This window comes from Gymnodraco acuticeps, unplaced genomic scaffold (genome assembly GCF_902827175.1).
Source record: "Gymnodraco acuticeps unplaced genomic scaffold, fGymAcu1.1, whole genome shotgun sequence".
Taxonomy (NCBI): Eukaryota; Metazoa; Chordata; class Actinopteri; order Perciformes; family Bathydraconidae; genus Gymnodraco; species Gymnodraco acuticeps.
Window position 1 is genome coordinate 1619652 of NW_022992081.1, and position 20877 is coordinate 1640528.

Consider the following 20877-nt stretch of genomic DNA (forward strand, 5'->3'; position numbering starts at 1 on the left):
CATGCTTTATGTTTAAAACATTATGCAAATGTTCTGTGGTAACAATTTACATAATATTCCTGTCATTGTTCAACTCAAAATTCCTGGGTAAGTGGACTGACCACTGTGGTCATTAGGATGATTTTGATAGTTTACTTAACTATTGGAATTTGACTATTAACACATGTAAAAGGATGACTCGGAATCAGCTAGTGAAAGTAACATTTGTTTATTAGAAAAGGGGAGCTGGGAGTGGAGGTTGGTTATGGCAGCAGTGGGAAACAGTTGTTCCAGGGTGGAGAGGCCTGGCTGGTCTTGGGAGTGTGGAAGGCCTTGGATTCCTCCTGGGAGAGACACAAAAATGAGTGTGAGGCCAAAGCAGGCAAAGTTGTCAAAGACTATGCTGGCAAAAAGCTAGAGCGGCACGCAACAAACCGTTCACGGCAACAATCTGTTCACGGCAACAATCCGGCAGGGAATGAGTGCAGGCTGCAGGCTTTCATAGTGTGGCTGATGAGCAGGTTGCAGGTGTGGTTGATTGGAGATTGCTCCCAGCCGTGTCGAGCAGACCAGCAGCCAGGTGGGGGGAAGAGAGAGAGACACACACACAGTAGAAACAAACACATACAAACACTAACAGAGGCCTGTACTACGAAGCCGATTCAACATAACCTGGATATGTTTGAGTTAGCCGGTTGGCCTAATCCAAAACATATGCGCTCTCACTAAGCGGTCCTACGACGCTGGTTATCAAGTGGATCGCTCAAGCCAGCCGTTTCCTATCTAGTTAGGTGCGCGTTCACATGAAAGGGGTGGTATTTGGAGCATTCGACCAATCACAAACATGGAGAAGGTACTGGCAGCGCAGCGTCATACTTCCTGAATGAAAGGTCAACTATAATATTAGTCAAATATGAAGACGTTAAACTTTAAACATCCATGACTTAAACCCTTTATCCAGGATAAAAGCCACATAGCTGCACCTGCAAGGTGAATACAGCTGGCAAAAGAAAAAGTGTTTGAATGCGTACATTAACAGGTTTATGATATCACTGCGCCGTCTAAAACACGATCTGACTTGAATTACATTTGACTCGAGTGTTTCGTCAACTCAATGTGTTGCTTAAAATAATACTTCTGCATACAGTATGTGACACTGTGAGTGTTGCACGGCCAGATACGGCTCAAGAAGCTGACTCAGATAAGAAAATATATGATACATTATGATGTGATATGATGCGATATGAATGATAATGGGACACACAGTCGGGGATTTTTGCCGGCCGTCTTTCCTGCAACGGCAGTCTAAACTGTATTTCCTTTCTCCTGTAATATGAATTGATCGCTTTAAACTCCGCACACGGAGCTCTGATTGGTCAGCAGGCGGTGCTTTCACTGAGTTGATTTCTTAGCCTGCAACCTAACCTGGGGGGTATACTACGAAGCAGGATTTTCGCTTAGCCGGCTACATTCAGGGAAAACTCCGGCTTTCCGGTCCTACGAAGCTGGTTCTCTTTTTAGCAGGCTAGATCTCCATGGTAACTTATGCTTAGCGGCTAACCTGGTCGGGACCAGGTTAGGTTGCAGGCTAAGAGCTCAACTCAGTGAAAGCACTGCCTGCTGACCAATCAGAGCTCAGTGTGCGGAGTTTAAAGCGATCAAGTCATATTACAGGAGAAAGGAAATACAGAAAAGCTGCCGTCGCAGGAAAGACGGCCGGCAAAAATCACCGACTGTGTGAACGTGAACATTAATAGAATATCACCTCCCATCTTCAGAGCAATCTGACTATTATAACATTAGCGTTAAGAAAGCTTACTTAAATATCTGCCACAACATAAGTAACCGGATCAGAGTAACATTAAGTAGGCTACAGTCCGCGGTATATCACTTCATAATGTATCATATATTTTCTTATCTGAGTCAGCTGAGCCGTATCTGGCCGTGCAACACTCACAGTGTCACATACTGTATGCAGAAGTATTATTTTAAGCAACACATTAAGTTGACGAAACACTCGAGACAAATGTAGGCTAATTAAAGTCAGATCGTGTTTTAGACGGGGCAGTGATATCATAAACCTGTTAATGTACGCATTCAAACACTTTTTCTTTTGCCAGCTGTATTCACCTTGCAGGTGCAGCTATGTGGCTTTTATCCTGGATAAAGTGTTTAAGTCATGGATGTTAAAGTTTAACTTCTTCATTTTTGACTAGTATTAAAGTTCACTTTTCATTCAGGAAGTATGACGCTGCGCTGTCAGTGCGCTTATCCATGTTTGTGATTGGTCGAATGCTCCAGATACCACCCCTTTCATGTGAACGCGCACCTAACTAGATAGGACACGGCTGGCTTGAGCGATCCACTTGATAACCAGCGTCGTAGTACAGTTTAGCGAGAGCGCGTATGTTTTGGATTAGGCCAACCGGCTAACTCAAACATATCCAGGTTAGGTTGAACCAGCTTCGTAGTATAGGCCCCTGGTCCGGAGCAAGTTAGCCGCACAGCATAAGTTACCATGGAGATCTAGCCCGCTAAGAAGAGAACCAGCGTTGTAGGACCGGAAACCCCGAGTTGTCCCTGAAGTTAGCCCGCTAAGCGAAAATCCTCAGGCCTCAGGGGTTTCAGAGACGGGCAGTGATAGTCGGTCCGTTCTTCTATATGTCTGTCTTTGGTTTTCTAAGTGTTATTCGATCCATATGACCATAGAGATATGTGCATAAACAACAAAAACACTTGGGGTATAATGTTCGAGCAATGTTATCACCAAACATTTTAAGAATGTTTTTAGGGAACGTTATCCTACCTTTTAGAAGTACATTCTAGGAACCAAAATAAACTTCTCGATGAAACCATTCCAAGAACAATGAATGGTAACATTCTCAGAATGTTTTTAGAACCAACAATGTCTGAGACATGCCTACGCAAAAATGCAATATCATGAATTACGTGCTTGTTTTTTTTTTAAAAACGAAAATGTGGTGACATCAGATTTTTTTAAACATCCTTTTCAAACAAATGCAACGCGCACTACAAATAAATCCAACGTTGACTGTGTTAATATTTCGCATCACAGGAACGTTTTATAAAAAAAGAATAACCTCCTGAAAACATCCTCTGAATGTTGCTTGGAGAATGTTCTTCTTTTGTTATCATGTAACATTGAGGGAACGTTTTATAAAGAACATCTTTAATGTGTTACCCCAACAACGTCCAAAACACATCCTTCGAATGTTGGAGGCTAAACGTTCCACCTTTGTTAACATATCACATTAAAGGAACATTTTATAAAACACTTTGTCATCTCAGGCCTCAATAACATCCTCAAAACATCCTCTGAATGTTGCAGTTAAAACGTTATGTCTTAGTTAACCTTAAACCTTATACAGTAGGAACATTATTTGAACAAATAAACATCCTAAAAAGGTTCTTTGAACATCAGATTAAAACATTTCTTTAAAACCATATTAGAACCTGAAGGTAATGTTAGCCAAAGTTGTGAGAACGTTCCCCGCTAGCTGGGATGGTGGAGGGCTTTGTAAGTGAGGACCAGGAGTTTGTAGTGGATGCGGTGTGCAACGGGGAGCCAGTGGAGTTCTTTGAGGACCGGGGTGATGTGATGCCATGATTTGGTGTGGGTGAGGAGTCTGGCGGCTGCGTTCTGGACACGCTGGAGTCTATTGAGGGATGTAGTGCTGATGCCGTAGAGGAGTGAGTTGCAATAGTCAAGGCGGGAGGAGATGAAGGCGTGAATGAGTTGCTCAGCTGCAGGGCGGGTGAGAGAGGGACGGAGTTTGGCAATATTGCGGAGGTGGACAAATTAGGTTTTTACAACTTGACGGATGTGGGGCTCGAGGGAGAGGGTGAGGTCAAATATAACGCCAAGGTTGTGTGCCTGGGTGGAGGGGGAATCAGGGGTGCCATCAATGGTGACTGTCAGGTTGGGGGTTTTGCTGAGGGTGGATTTGGAGCCGATGAGGAGGAGTTCAGTTTTATTGCTGTTGAGTTTGAGGAAGTTGTGTTGCATCCAGGATTTGATTGCAGTCACACAGGATTCGATGTGAGTGAGGGGGGGGGGTTGTTGGGGGATTTGGTGCTGAGGTAAATCTGGGTGTCGTCAGCGTAACAGTAAATGGTGCTCTAAATCAATTTCAACAGCATCGAACACATACTTTACAAAGTCTCTCAGTGCAGCACACAAACCTTTCTGACCACCATTGAGAAAAAGTCTTAAAAGAAAATGAATGCAAACTAACCCTAAATCAAAATGTTGTATATTTACTTTAAAATCTTAAGTTTTTCATTATTGTAGCATAATAAAAACAACATGAAAATGATAAGGAAATAAATAATATTACTTTTCAATTGAATGCAAAATATCCCTGTCCTCCTGAGATTTTAAAATGGACTTAAATCAAAGTAATATGTAACATTCTAATTTGATAGATGAGGTAAGTAGATATCTTCACACAATTACTAAATGTTATTTGTGACAAATGGAATCATTTTTAAAACCATTTTCTGAATACAAACATACTGCTCAGCTGTTTAAAGTGGACATATTATGCAAATGTCCAGGTTCATATTTGTATTTTTAATAAGCTATGGATGTTAGCCTTTGCAGACCCTTTACATGCGCAACAACCTATAGAACACACTACATAAAAGGGAGAACACAAACAAGCACAATGGGCCTCTTTAATGCGAGAGCAGCTTTTAATAAATGTTTGTTTTTTATTACATTTAAAGCAAAGACACTTTGCTGACTGGGGTTACTAGAGACTGACTCAGATGAAAAAACAAAGAGCAAAATTTGTTATGCTGCTTTCTCAGCATTTTTACTAAATGTGCTGAAAACTCAGCTCCATAAGAACAAATTATTTTTAACAAACCCCTGAGGAATGGCTTACGTTGTGACATCTTTTCAATATCTCTGGCAACGAGAGATTTTGACATTTTATGATTATTTTTCTTTGCTTGTCTTGTGTTTTCAAAGACTCCCACTTCTGTGTGGGGCTGATAGCAAAGTGGGGGCTGAATTGAGACGTTTTATGTAACCTTTAGATGAAGTGCATCGTCAAAGAACAGCTTTGCCTTTACAACACCATTCTGAACCTCACTGAATATTGTTTGGCCGTGCTCAAAATGTGGTTTTGCTCCGTATTTTAGCATTTTCTATAATACTGTTTTGTTTCTTCTGCTGTATATAATGACAACAGATTCATGGTTATAGATTTTCTCTTTGATTTTATCGATCATAAATGTATGTCTCTATTTGACTGTGCTGTGCGTTTCTCTCCTTCTTCCAGGGGCCGGTGTTTTCTTCCTGTCCTGTTCAGAAGGAGAGCAGATCAGCTTCCTGTTTGACTGCATTGTGAGGGGCATCACCCCCAGCAGGACCCCTCATGGCCTGCGACCTGTCCTGCCAGGTGAAAACACACACACACACACACACACACACACACACACACACACACACACACACACACACACACACACACAGTATGCCTGCAAAAACTCATGAGGAGCATACAAAACATTCTCAGAAGTATTTCTAGGATATACTAATGTTTCTAGTTTAATAAGAAAAATGGTGGAATCAGTAACGGTGGCACATGACTCCGTGACTTCCGTTCTAAAGGTTTACTGCCTGTTCAGTGTGCATGTTTAGCATTTGTGTCAGGCGCCAAACTAGCAGAATCACAACATGCTTAAAACCCTCCGAGGGTCACCGTTTGGATTCTGGGGTCGTGCCTTTGTGTGTGACTTGTGTGCTATTGTAACGTACTGCTAATTTCAGAGGCATTTCTGAAGCCATAAATATGTAGACGGAGGGTTTGGTGACAGATAGGGAAGAGAAAAGTTGTACTGGGCACATTCCAAGGATGTGACAACTCAGAGGAGACTCAGAGACGAGCCCTCCTCTCTGAAATACACACAGGCCTCGTGTTCTTGTCCTGGCTCTGGACTTTTTGTTATAGGCTAACTTTAGTAATGCTTAAGGTCAAACAGATTAGATGTTAGTGCCAACATGTCTACAATTACTAGAGTTTATAGTGTAATATAAAGCACAAAGAGACCATTATTCTCCATTTGAAGTCATTAGCTCACTGCACTCAACACTTTTTGCAGAGTCAGTTACTATTTAAAAGTTTAATACTGAATATTTTAACTTGCACCAAGTTTTTTTCACATTTCCACTATCTTGATAGAGTAACTTTTCTGTCCGTTTTTCTTAGTAGAACATTTTATTTCCTGAGGGAGTTCTCTACTAACAACAACAACAACAACAACAACATGACTATGTTACACTGGCTGGAGGTATTACATTACATTACATTGCATTTAGCTGACGCTTTTATCCAAAGCGACTTACAATAAGTGCGTTCGTCCAACAAAATACAACTTGAAGAAAACAAAATCATATAAGTACATCAGGCTTCATAGAGCAAAAACATTTCAAGTGCTACTCAACTGGCTTTAGAAAAGCCAGTCCTTTATTAGTATAAAAGTGCTTCGTTAATAGTTCTATCGCTCGAAGTGGAGTCGAAAGAGATGAGTTTTCAGTTTGCGCCGGAAGATGTGCAAGCTATCTGCCGTCCTGATGTCAATGGGGAGCTCATTCCACCATCCTGGAGCCAGGACAGCAAACCCACGTGTTTTCGCCGATGGGAACTTGGGTCCCCCTCGCAGCGAGGGCGCAGCGAGTCGTTTGGCTGATGCAGAGCGTAGTGCACGCGCTGGGGTGTACGGTTTAACCATGTCCTGGATGTACGAAGGGCCAGATCCATTCGCAGCATGGTAAGCAAGTACCAGTGTCTTGAAGTGGATTCTAGCAGTTACCGGAAGCCAGTGAAGGGAGCGGAGGAGCGGAGTGGTGTGGGAGAATTTAGGAAGGTTGAAGACCAGACGAGCCGCTGCATTCTGGATGAGCTGCAGAGGTCGGATGGCACATGCAGGTAGACCAGCCAGGAGGGAGTTGCAGTAGTCTAGGCGTGAGATGACGAGAGCCTGGACCAGAACCTGAGTCGCTTTCTGTGTCAGCTGGGTATTCTGTTTCCTCATGAGCATTATTTCTTTTGACATCTCTTATTCTGTTTGCTAGTAGGCTATATCCACTTTAAGCCGGAGCCTGCAATTCTGGAGAAAAATGATATTTAAACTCTACATCCACACAAACACCTCGGTCCCATCACCATCAGTTGTCAAGTTTCAGATTGAATTTACAGTCCCCCTCACACCCGCTGCCTAACTTTGTCGGCCATGGCCTTTCTCTTAATGGAAGAGAGTTGTGTGGCTCATTGAACTGAACCAAATCATTTTTATATTCATTCAATATTAATTCTTAAAAAACATATTGTAAAAAGGAAGGCTCTTACCTTTAATTATTTAAATGCCTAGAAACAGTTAGCCGATCAACATGATGACATATTTGCTGGTGTGTGTAGCTCTATAGGTTGATGGTTGAGTGATAATCACTGAGATTGATGGAATATCATATGGAAAATATGAATAAACAGCATCCACCTTGACAATCTCCCAGATTAATAGTCAGCCACCCTGAACATTTATTCTCAGCCAACCTGCGTCAGCCTGCTGAGGCCCACCGTCACCCCACTGCATTCAGTTATGTGAAGAAGCTATAATTAGCGTGGAGCTAACATTAGCAAATATTAGCTGACACCCCACATAGCGTAGTGAAGAAACTTGGCATCTTAGCGTTAGCATATGCTGCTGCGGTCTAGAGGCACAGATGCAGGGGTTAGGTTGTTGACATCTACAGTATACACACACCCTTACCCACTGCTCACACACTAGCAAACACACGCACACTATGTATATATAGCAGGCATTAAGTGTGTAATTGGCAGGGTTTCACACTAAATTGACGTTCCAACAGATAGCCTCGGCGCCTTTAACCTCCTGGGAGATGTTACATTTACAAGCGGGTATAACAGTTGGACACACACACACACACACACACACACACACACACACACACACACACACACACACACGCACACGCACACACACACTGGCCTGATGTTGTTGTTTTCTGAAAGACATTCAAGGACACGTTTTCATATTTATTGCCAAAATGAGTAAATTGTGACTGCCCTTCAAATGTTGCTTCTATCTTTGTTCACACCATCACAATTGCAGTGAATACATTCATTCCAAAGTTGATTTGGACTAAAAATCAAAGTAACATCTTCAGTACACAAAAGATCCTTCAGTAGCGAGCTTTACTTTTTAACATTAACTTTAGAAATATAAGAATTTGTTCTCAAATGTTAACTCACTTCTTTATTCAGAAAAGATGATGGACAGGGGGAAAACAGTTTGAATGCACAGAATGTGTGCATTTAACCGGGTCTGGTCTTCATTTGTTTTGCTGAAACATTCTGAATGTCTTACGTTTTTGTTCTCTCTTTTTTTGTGTGCTCGCTATATGAAATGTAGATCCCAACGCTGATCCAGCATCAGCAGAGGAGCGTCTCAGCCTGGAGGCGTCCGAGCTGGAGAAGAGACTCAGCATGTTGTCTCAATGCAGCCTAGCCAGCAGCACAGGTACGTTATACTGGTAAATTCACCCTATAGGTTATATATCCAATATACAACCCATGAGCACTCTGTAATATTAATAACAAAAATAAAATACTTTGTTTAGCAACTCTAATGCAAGAAAATTAGCATGGAGTGCTTTACATTAAGGGAACATTTAATGATCATAAAAATAGAGACAAATGACATGAAAAGTGATGTTATAGTAAACAAAGTACAACATTAGAATGAAAAATGATACATAGAATGCATAACATAGGACAGAAAAATGTGTGCCCATATTTGCAGTATGCACACTTTCATAACTAACATCACAACATCAAAACCTATATTTCAAAGAGAGGGACTCCAATTTTCTTATTTTAATTTTTTTTGTTTCGTACCAATACTAATTAGCACCTAGGTTTCTGACTCTATAATTAAAAACACAACAGAACCTACTTTACTCGACTTACGCAGACTGCTCTTGACATCAAAGTCATATTTTGTTCAGCCTGCTCACAATGTCCTTCCTTGAGTGTAAACTCACAGTGGCTCCTGTAATGTATCAGAGGGATAGTACTCATCATTTCAGGACCTTCAGATGCTGATGCAGTTTAGGTCTGGAGTATGCTATCATACTGGCATTTTTAATTTACACTCTGTGTGGGCTAAGCATACAAAGGCTTAATCACTGTTCCAAATGTATATGTCCATTCTGGGAAAGTTTGTCATAACTACGTGTGTATGAATCATCATTGGTGAAGTTTAGAGGCTCAAAGGACCCATGATTCATTTTTACAGATTGAACAGCTTACAGAACATTTCTGAAAAAAACAACTCCATGATTTCTGCCTTTATTGCAAAAATAATTGAACCGTAAAAAATGAGAGCCGTTGACTGAAAACTGTTTTCAAATTGTCATAATATTGTGTACCCAGTGCTTAGTTAGGTACACAATTTACATATGAATTATTAAATACTCGGAACATCGTAGTTAATCATTTGGTTGGTGACTGATTAATGTCTTACAGTGTGTGTTTGTGCATATTGGGTAATCAGGATCTAATAATTGTCTCTCTTTCTTCAGCTTCCACTTACAGCTGCAGCACATCTGTTGCCGGAGACGACCAAAGCAGCATCTCCAGCTCCTCTTCCAGCCAATCAGATACAAGCTACGGCAGCAGACCTTCCTTTAGGGCGGAGCCGTTAGCTCGACTGCACATCTCCACGGATACGGCCTCCAGCTGCTCCACGCTGAAGGCCCTGAGCGGCTCTGATGACCGGCTGTTCGCTGCTGTGATGGGGAGCTCCGGTCCCCGCCCCCCCTCCGCCCAGCTCCACCTTCGGGGTCTCAATGACAGTGGACGGCAGAGCTCATTGGACAGTGGGATTGGGGTAGCAGCAGGAAGCCAGTCCTCTTACTCAGGGAGCTACTCCTCATACACCGGGAGTCTGGACATGGCCAGCCAGGGCGGGGAGGGGGAGTTTGGCTCTGTGGGCAGCTTACCTGCTCATCTCCCTTCTTCACCTCCTCCTTACCTTCTTTCTTCACCTCCTCCTCCACCTCCCATCTCTCCTCCTCCTTCTTCTCCTTTTCAGACCACCCTTACCCCAGAGCCTGCTTCCTCCTCCTTGTGCCCTTTCACCTCCAGATCTAGCTCTCGTGCGTCCCAGGGACACAGCGAGGACTATCAGATCCCCAGCCTGCTCCGCCTGTGGTATGACACCCCCAGGAGTCTGCTGCAGAGCCTGTCCCTGAGGGAACCCCCCCTCCAACAAGGTCCCCCTGAGCTGGGCCGGGACAGCAGGAGAGGTGTGGAGGCCAGGGGAAGTCAGGGTCAAAGGTTGACTAACAGCCCACCAGGAGGCAGGGCGCAGCGTCAGGCCATGATGCAGCGCTCACACTCCTGGGGAAGCGAGAGGGCGCCCCCTGTGAAGGGTGAGGGGGAGTCTACACCGAGACCCCTGCTGCTGCCTGGAGGCGCTGTTAGTGGAGAAACTCAGGTACTTTCACACTCTCAAATCAATAAACCAGTCAGCCAATTTAGTAGATTATGACACATCAGGGGGAGCATCGTTAAATAATGTATGATGTGATGTTTGAAATGAAAACCCCTCTTTGTGAAGTGGATCATTTATAAATAATTCACAAATATCTCTGTCAGTGGGAGCAGAGAAAATCCGCTTTTAAAAACATTCCCCTAACACTAGAGGCAAAAACTGAGGCGATTTGGTTAATCACATTATCATTTAGTGGGTTAGGGTATACTTTCTCGTTCGCACGAGATACTTTCTTATGGTAAAACACATCGAACTGCCCGATTATTACGCCATATTATTAGTTTTATGAAGAATATGTCTGGTCGCCAGGGTGTGTGTGTGTGTGTGTGTGTGAGTGTGTGTGTGTGTGTGTGTGTGTGGTGTGTGTGTGTGTGTGTGTGTGTGGTGTGTGTGTGTGTGTGTGTGTGTGTGTGTGTGTGTGTGTGTGTGTGTGTGTGTGTGTGTGTGTGTGTGTGTGTGTGTGTGTGTGTGTGTGTGTGTGTGTGTGTGTGTGTGTGTGTGTGTGTGTGTGTGTGTGTGTGTGTGTGTGTGTGTGTGTGTGTGTGCATTTGTTTATGATAGTGTCATTCGTTCCGGTGCACTCCGGCAAGACTATAGCACTACATCGAGATTAAGATTAAACGAATTTCTTTCACTTGGGACTACACATATAACTATGGAGAACCAGATCTGTGGAAATTACTGTTCATGGTCATTTGAAAACAAATGCCGGTGTCGGACACATACAAACACACCGAACGCACACACACAGAGCGGAGCTGAGCACAAACACACACACATCATGCGCCCTGGTGACCGGACATCTCCTTCATAAAACGAGTAATAGGGGGAATAATCGGGCAGTTCGATGTGTGTAGAGGTGTGTGTAGAGGTGTGTGTGGTTGAACATAGCAGCCTCGATCTCTTATCAGTTGTTCTAATGAAGGGAAACGCAGTGAAGTAAACAGTAAAAGGCACAGCTCTTTGCAGCTGGAGCTGCTCTTCTCAGATTCTGCTGAGTTACACGTTACTGCCTCCAGTGCCCTGTACGACGAAGCCAGTTCAACAGACCCTGGATATGTTTGAGTTACCCGGCTTAACTAATCCTAACAAACGCAATCTCGCTAAGCGGTCCTACGAAGCTGGTTATCAACTCAGCAAATCAACCAGGGTTTCTCTGTCCGGCTGAGAGCGCGTTCACGTGAAAGGGACGGGGTTAGCAACATTTGACCAATCACAAACATGGAGACGCGTGCTGATAGCGCAGCGTCATACTGCATGAATGAATACAGTAAACAGCAAATCCTGCTTCGTAGTACAGGCCACTGGTGCCGCAGAGAGTTCATGAAGTGAATGAGGTTTTCCTTCGATAAAACAGCTGCGGGCAGCAGATACTGTGAGAGTCACGGACAGGAATTCATAGATCAAAGCAGACTGGTTTACAGACTCTTCTGTTTTGCGAATCTGGTGCTTAAACAAATGGCTCTAAATCCCTGGCCAAAATGTCCCTAAATGAAGTCCGAGTTTGAAATATATCTCAAATAATGTATGCACTGCCATTTCCCCACATAAACATAACAGTCTGCAATGAAACGGTTGTCTCCACTTCCTACTTGGCGCACCGGTAATTTTCTCGGGCGAACGAGAAACTAACAAAATACTTTCTCGAGATAGTATTTTGTGCGAATGAGAAAGTATATCGTGCGCACAAGATACCTTTTTTTTTCTCCATGAACCTTTAGGGGCTCCGCATTTATGAAATTAAACACATTTTTTTTAATGCTAATATCTTTCTACAGCTCTTGGGTTTAATCCCACGGAAGCTAATTTCTTCTTCATGTTTCTGCTTCTGTTTATTGGGCCCACAGTGGTTTTTCTTACATTGTAATAATAAACGAGGTCTTATGCAAATACAGCTATAGCCTACCTTTGTGCTAACAAGTCACAATGAGCTCCTCTGTAGACGTGTGGTTTGGATGTAGAGATTGCTGAGGTTATCGAGTCGATGATGTCAGAGATGTTTAGCTGTATTCGAATCAAGGCATGTCGGGACACCATAGAGTCTAGACTGTGGGTGTTTCTCAATCTCGAGTACGCTTGCTTGGTAGCACATGTCTTCCGAGCGTCTTGCTTCAGAAGCGAGGCAAGAATACTTCCTGGCATTCGGAAAACAAAGAGTGGAACAGGCTAGCAAGTGTGCAGGTGTGCCTCATATGAGAGGCCCCGCCTTACATTTTCCGCCACAGATTTGGGGAAATTGGTCCGTGCGCAAAGCATTGTGGGGATTTTAAGACCGCGGAGTCTACACATGTGCAGCCTCGACATTTCTCCAAACGAAGTACGCCGTGCTCGGTAGAATTCCAAGTATGCTGGACATTGGAACAGTACTTCGGCGGCACTCGATGCTTGAAATAGTGGCTCTGGAGCAGCTTTACTCGACATTGAGAAACACCCTGGCCATTTCTCAATCTCGAGGATGCTGGCTTGGTAGTCGCAAGTATGCTTCCAAGCCACGGCTTCGGAAAACGAAGAAGAATGGAACAGGCTATCAAGTGTGCCACTCTCTCTAACGGTTTCAACATAAACTGTAGCCTACCGAAAATAAAAACCTCACGATGTCTATTTAATTATGAACTTGCTTTACTTTCACGGAACACATTTTTGGTGATAACAAACAAATGTAACAAAGTAACATATTTACCATATTTTTATGTTCTTCGCCACTACATACTTACATTTAAATGTGTGCTGCGTCAGTTCAGCCATTCTCCGCAAGTGTTTTTTAAATTGGTCCGTGCGCAAAGCATTGTGGGGATTTGTGGGGATTACCCATGTGCAGCCTCGAAATTTCTCCCAATCCAAGGACTCGGCCTCGGTGGAATTCCAAGTATGATGGAGATTGGAACAGTCCTTCGGCGGCACTCGATGACGTAGCATCCTTGAAATATTGGCTTGGAAGCCAGTATCCTCGAGATTGAGAAACGGCCCCTGTATGCGGGACTAGCTGCTGAAAACACTAGTAGGCTATAGAGTGGTGAAGTCCCGCCCATCTACTCCATGGGACCTTATTTCGGAAAAATTATGTAGTGAAGTGAATGGGGAGAGAAGACGTATCTTTCGATCCCATTTGAATTGTGCCACGAATTACACATATGATGTTTGTCAAAAAAGTCAGTGTGTCGTAAAACTGTTGAAATATAAGACTAGGAAAAATACGCAACTAGAAAGACTACAAATCTCAGAATCCCAGTCCCGCATGCTGGCTCTTACGGAACCGACTAACTCCCCTTTTGTACAGCTCTCAACATGCCCAGACTTTTTACCTCGTTTAATACTTTTCGCCTCATTCTGAAAGAAAGAAGTGAAATGTGCCAACGTGACGGCCGTCTTGGTGTGTGGTGCGAGACAGGAGATGTAGTTACTTCATAGTTTTACGACACATTTTAATTTTTTTTACTTGCAAAATTATCTTTTAAATCGTCAAACATCATATGTGTAATTCTTGGCACAATTCAAACAGAATCGCAAGATAATCTTTCTCTCCCCATTGACTTCAATACATAATTTTTCCGAAATAAGGTCCCCCGGAAAGGGAGGGACTTCGCCTCTCTATCTGGAAGAACTATCTTGTGTTGTTTTGCTCTCAAATTACTTACATGTTTCTACAGTACTAGATATTGGAGCACCTCTGTTTTTTCAGCATGCTAGATTTACATTTGTACTTTTGACTTGGAATAAAGAGGATCTTTATTTGAATTCAATCTTAGGTACATTGCCAGGTCAAAAAGAAGGGGCATAAGGCTTATAATAATACTGAATAGAGCTAACCTGTGCTATGTTGTTTTCATGAACATGCATTTCAAAACTTCAGTTCCCAAGTTCCAAATACATAGGAAGCTCAACTAACACAGTAACCTGCTAGAAAGGAAATATAACAATAATGTGTGGAGCTGCTCTTTGATGTCGATCCGCTGAAAACTTTAATGAGTTCTTCCTCGGCCTATGCTACCCTCTTCCACCAATTGTTATGAAAATGTAGTTGTTCCGTAATTCAGCTTGCTTCCAGCAACGAAGCAAAAAAAAAAGAGTCTTCTTGGTGGAGATACTAACACAACAAGTGTAATTCCCTCGAAGCACAGGCAGACACAAGTGGCTTTCTCATTACGGGTTTATTCCTCCGAATCCACCGTGAAAACTACACAAACAAACAGTATAAATGACAAACATAGTTTCGTGTTAGACACACAATAACATGCACAGCATGTGAGATAACTAGCAAGGTAATAAACATAAAAGTGATACAAGCACAACAACATACCTCGTTGGGCTGCATGCTCTGTATACAGAGGGAAGTATTCTTCAGTTCTCTTCACAACTTATATATGTATAAGAATACAACACTAACGGAGCTGTAAGTATCCGTGCATCTTACTCTGAGGGTGCTTCTCATGTTCTCGCTCTCTAACTCACGCAAGAACAGCATAACAAGACGTGAGCTTGGACTTCAAAATAAAAGACTAAATATTGCACGCATGAAACATTACAACAATAATAATTAGTACACATAGAAAATACACATTTCAGTTAAATTATGAACATGTAAAGGCTGCACTTACACTCCCACCAAATCACACATTACTCGTGAGATTTCACACAAAAGATTGTTTGTACAAAGTACACGATTTACCCTTTGAAATAGACATTACCTGTAGATAACAACTTAACATGGAATCTCAGGCAACACATTAAACCCCTTATTCTGCCTCAAGCAGAGTAACAACCTTGTGTACAGGTCTTTCAAGGAACACAGTCCTAATTGTGGGTTTCCCCTTTTTGTCTAATGTGGTTTGGCTAACCAGTAATTTAAGTTTTCTGACCCTACTATCTGACCCTGGAAAGACTTCTTTAGTCTTCTTTCAAGACAATTTAGGCGGTGTACTGCGCACGTCTTGTTGTCAGGTAACTTTGGTCTTTCGCCTTTGAATGGTTGTACATTCATTGGTTCTTTGTTTCACACCTTGGTGTTCTTTGGCATGTCGTTTCAGTCTTGCAACCGCTCTTGACCAATCAGAGCATTTCTGTAAGTGATCCAATAATGACCTGTCTTCCTTGCGAAGTTCAGGATCATCCTCATTGATTTCTCCCACCTTGCATTCTCTTACAGGTAGGTCCTTTTGCCAAAGAAACTTTGGTACTGTGAACCAGTTTGAAGTCTTCAGTCGCTCTGCAGTTAAACCTCGAGAGGCATGCTCTGCTGGATTGTCTTTAACTTTGGTTCGGCTCACATAGTGTACTTCAGTTTTGAGACTGAGAGAAGGTTCTACACCTGGTGTCACTTGTCTTACTACTATGCGATGGCTAACGTCAATGGCGTCTCCATAATCTAGACAGGGATTCATGTTTCCAACAATACTCCATCCAAGGTCTGTACGTTGTGCGTAAGGTTGATTTTCTTTGCCAGACACAACTTCTCTTGGAAGTAAAGCTTGTGAGCAGTTGTACCCTATGAGAAGACCCACTTCACAGTCTTGCAGAGGTGCAATCTCTCCTTGGAGGTGCTCTAGATGAGACCAAGCTTTTGCAGTTTCATCTGTTGGTATGTGAGTTCTGTTGGCTGGAATGAAGTCACGTGTATAGACTGGTGGTAAGGGAATCTTTTTACCGGAGTAAAAGCCTCTGACTTGTAAGTTGTTCACTCTTTGAGCGCTTACAACTGTGGTTCTTGAGGTCATAGTAGATAGCTTGAGCTTGACTTGTTGTTTACTTGCTTCCAAAGCCTCAGCTACTTCACTTAGCACAAATGTTGTGTCACTTTGAGAATCCAACAGAGCGTATACAAGGATTTCTTCTGCTGGTTGACATGTGGATGAAAGCCAGACTGGAATTATAGCAGCTGTTTGTGTATTACCTTCACCAAGTATTACTCTGTTGGAAATAGCCGCTGTGGTTCTTTCTTCTTGTTGTGTTGGTTGAAGTCTTTCTTTGTATCTTTCTCGATTTGTACGCTCTTCATGCAGACAGGTAGGATGTTGCTTCTTGCATACTTCACATACACTCCTACTGTGGCAGCTCCTTGACTGATGGCCAGTCTCGAGACATCCAAAGCATAGCTTCTGAGCTTGAATGTACTTGATTCTGTCTGGAACAGCTTGCTCCATGAACTTCCTGCAATTGTGCAAGGAATGCCAATTCTTCTTACACAGAATACATGTTAAGACGGTGTTTTCGTCTGAACTTGTGGTCAGTGTCTTTGCTGCAAAGCTTTGTTGTCTTTGAGATTTGGTGTTTTCAGCTTCACCTTGCTTCAGTGATTGCAATGATGTGACAGGGTTACAGGCAATCTTTGCTTCTCTTGTCAAAAACTTTACAAATTGGCTGAAGGAGGGAAATTGTTTACTGTCTTCTTGGACTTCAGTAACCTTCCGATTCCAGCTTGCAGTTAGCCAATCTGGTAATTTTGAAAGTATTTGCCTGTTTTCATTACAGTCATTCAAGATTTCTAATGCCTTGATATGGACCATGGCAGCCTCGCAACTACGGAGAAAGTCTGCAAAATATCTGAGCTCAAAGCTGTCCTTAGATCCTATCTTGGGCCACGATTGAAGCTTGTCTCTATAGGCTTTTGCAATTGTAAATGGATTCCCATATCTCTCCTCCAAAATCTCCCATGCTGCAACATAGGCAGATTTGGTTCCGAGCAGGAAATAACCATCAAGTGCTTTCTTAGCTTGTCCACTAACATATCTCCTTAAGTAGTATATATTTTCTTTGTCTTGGATGTTCTTCTGGTCAATCAGTATTTCAAATGAAAGTTTCCAGTCATTGTATTTCAATGCATCCCCACTGAATACTGAAGGTTCAGGAACTGGAATTCTGTTGGCAGTTAAGGCACCAGCTAGCACCTTAACAAGCTCTGCTGTACTTTCACTTGAGGAAGTAGTGACAACCTGTCGTTGAGGACTTGTGGGAGCAGGCACTGGGTTACTTACCAGATCCCTCTCTAGCACGTCTTTCCATTCTTCTTTAATGGACTCGTCTTGGTCATACACTTGCATTCTTGCTCGTGCTGCATTTAAATCTTTTACTGCTTCCAAATGCTGTATTTTTCTCCGTTTGTCATCCAGAGTCTGTTGTAGAGCTGCATGCTCTTCTTCTAGACGAGCTTTAATTTTAGCTTCCTCTTCCTCGCTTTCGGAACAATGTCTTAACTCTTCTGATTCTCTTTCTGAACGATGTCTTAACTCTTCTGATTCTCTTTCTAAACGACGTCTTAACTCTTCTGCTTCTCTTTCTAAACAACGCCTCATGGCTGCAGTCTCTTGATCAGCTATCTTTCTTTTAGCTTCTGCTTCCAGGCGCTGAATCTCCAAATGTTCTCGTTCTTGTTCTTGTAACACTTTCAAGGCAAGGCAAGTTTATTAATATAGCACTTTTCAACACAAGGCAATTCAAAGTGCTTTACAAAAAATGAAAGACATTAAGAAAAAGGCATTTAAAATCAGTCATTAAAAAGAAAAGCTAATAAAATAAACATTAAAAGAAAAAATACATGGATAAAAGTTTCAGTGCAGTCTAAGATATGAATAGTTCAATTAAACATTAAAAGAAAAAGTACATGGATAAAAGTTACAGTGCAGTCTAAGATATGAATAGTTCAATTAAAATCAGCGACAAAAAGAAAAGTCTTCAGCCTGGATTTAAAAGTAGTCAGAGTTGCAGCGGACCTGCAGGTTTCTGGGAGTTTGTTCCAGATATTTGGAGCATAATAACTGAACGCTGCTTTACCATGTTTAGTTCTGACTCTGGGGACAGAAAGCTGACCAGTCCCTGAAGACCTGAGAGATCTGGATGGTTCATAATTTAGCAGGAGGTCAGAAATGTATTTTGGGCCTAAACCATTCAAAGCTTTATAAACCCAGCAGCAGTATTTTGAAATCTATTCTTTGACACACAGGAAGCCAGTGTAAAGACTTCAGAACAGGAGTGATGTGATCCACTTTCTTAGTATTAGTGAGGACTCGAGCAGCGGCGTTCTGAATCAGCTGCAGCTTCCTAATAGATTTTTTAGTGAGACCTGTGAAGACACCATTGCAGTAGTCGAGTCTACTGAAGATAAAAGCATGGACAAGTTTTTCCAAATCCTGCTGTGACATTAGTCTTTTAATCCTAGATATATTCTTTGGGTGATAGTAGGCTGATTTAGTAACTGTTTTAATGTGACTGTTGAAACTCAGGTCAGAGTCCATGACTACACCTAGATTTCTGGCTTTATCTGTTGTTTTGAACATTGCAGACTGAAGCTCAGCGCTAACTTTTATACGTTCTGACTTGGCTCCAAAAACCATTACCTCAGTTTTATCTTTGTTTAATTGGAGAAAGTTCTGACACATCCAGTCATTGATTTGTTCAATGCACTTACTCAGTGTTTTAACTGGAGAATAGTCTCCTGGTGAAATTGTTACGTAAATTTGTGTGTCATCTGCATAGCTATGGTAACTTATTTTGTTGTTTTTCATTATCTGAGCCAGTGGTAGCATGTAGATGTTAAAGAGAAGAGGCCCCAAGATGGAGCCTTGAGGAACCCCACATGTCATATTTGTCAACTCAGATGTGTATTTACCTATAGAAACAAAGTTGTTTCTGTCCTTTAAGTAGGATTCAAACCAATTTAGAACTGTTTCCGAAAGTCCCACCCAGTTTTCCAGTCGGTCTAGTAATATGGTGTGGTCAACAGTGTCAAACGCAGCACTGAGATCTAATAATACTAACACTGAAGTTCTGCCACTGTCTGTGTTTAAGTGGATGTCATTAAAGACCTTTACAAGAGCAGTCTCAGTGCTGTGGTTTGGTCGAAAGCCTGACTGGAACACATCGAAACAGTTATTTAAATGCAAGAAATTACTCAACTGTTGAAAAACAACTTTTTCAATGATTTTACCTAGAAATGGGAGGTTTGATATGGGCCTGTAATTGTTCATTACTGAAGCATCTAGATTATTCTTTTTTAAGAGCGGTTTAATTACTGCAGTTTTCAGGGCCTGTGGAAAAATACCTGAGTGAAGAGATTTGTTTACTATATGAAGTAGATCTGAGGCCATGCAACGAAAAACATCTTTGAAAAATCCTGTTGGAATAATATCAAGGCAGCAGGAGGAGGATTTCAGAAGTTGTATAATGTCCTCTAGGTTTTTATCATTAATCTGATGGAATTGTGTCATGGTGTTTGAATTGATGTTAGGTGGACACAGAGACAACACATTTGCTGTTCCTGATGCAGCAGAGGCACTGGCTGCTTGTCTGATTTTCTGAATTTTGTCAGTGAAGAAGGAGGCAAAATCATTGCACGCCCTGGTGGATAGAAATTCAGAGGCTACTGACACTGGGGGGTTAGTTAGTCTGTCGACGGTAGCAAACAAGGCACGTGCGTTGTTTTTGTTTTTGGTAATGATGTCAGAGAAGAACGATTGTCGTGCGTTTTTCAATTCCAAATTATAAAGGCCAAGTCTCTCTTTATAGATTTCAAAGTGAACCTGGAGATTTGTTTTTCGCCACCTGCGTTCAGCTTTTCGACATTCTCTTTTTTCTGTTTTCACGCTCATGGCCTTTCTCCATGGAGATATTTTCTTGGCAGACACTTCCTTTACCTTAGTTGGAGCAATGGCATCTATAACATTTTTAATTTTTGAATTAAAATGATCTACTAGCTCATTTACTGAGATGTTAGCAGGGGCAAGTGTGGAAGAAAAATTCTGAGTAAACATTTCCCTAGTATTTTCAGTTAAATATCGCTTTGTGGTTATCTCTTTTTGAACATTTTTGTGAACAAAAATAGAGCTCTCAAAGAAAACACAGGAATGGTCAGAGAGTGCAACATCAGTCACCACAACCTTAGAGATATTCAGACCCTTTGAGATAATTAAGTCCAGAGTGTGCCCCTTATTGTGCGTGGGCTCCGTATATGCTGAGTCAGTCCATAGCTATCAAGAACACAAAACAGTTATTTTGCCCCTCTGTCCTGGGGGTTGTCAACATGGATGTTAAAATCACCAACAATGACTAGACGGTCAAAGTCAATACACACTATAGACAGCAGTTCAGTGAAGTCATCAAAAAAGCTTGCACAGTATTTGGGTGGTCTATAGATATTTAGGAACAGAGCTCGAGAGGAGCATTTCAGCTGAAGGGCCACATATTCAAAATAATCAAAGTTTTCTTGTTCTTGTAACACTTTCAGAACAGCTTGGCTTGCAGCAGCCTCAGCAGCAGCTTCTTGTCGTTTCACAGAAGACTGGTTTGATTGCTTGGAGTTGC

The 20877-nt window shown here is 42.1% G+C and overlaps 1 protein-coding gene across 2 annotated transcripts in view; it reads left to right on the forward strand.

The window, feature by feature from the left end:
• LOC117537264 (protein Dok-7-like) overlaps positions 1 to 20877 on the forward strand; it is a 47419-nt gene that overhangs the window by 13086 nt on the left and 13456 nt on the right. For both annotated transcript variants that reach the window (XM_034202434.1, XM_034202435.1), the window contains exons 6-8: positions 5289 to 5408; positions 8443 to 8550; positions 9614 to 10530. In XM_034202434.1, the coding sequence (XP_034058325.1) occupies positions 5289 to 5408; positions 8443 to 8550; positions 9614 to 10530 (1145 nt within the window). The remainder of the gene's footprint in view (positions 1 to 5288; positions 5409 to 8442; positions 8551 to 9613; positions 10531 to 20877) is intronic.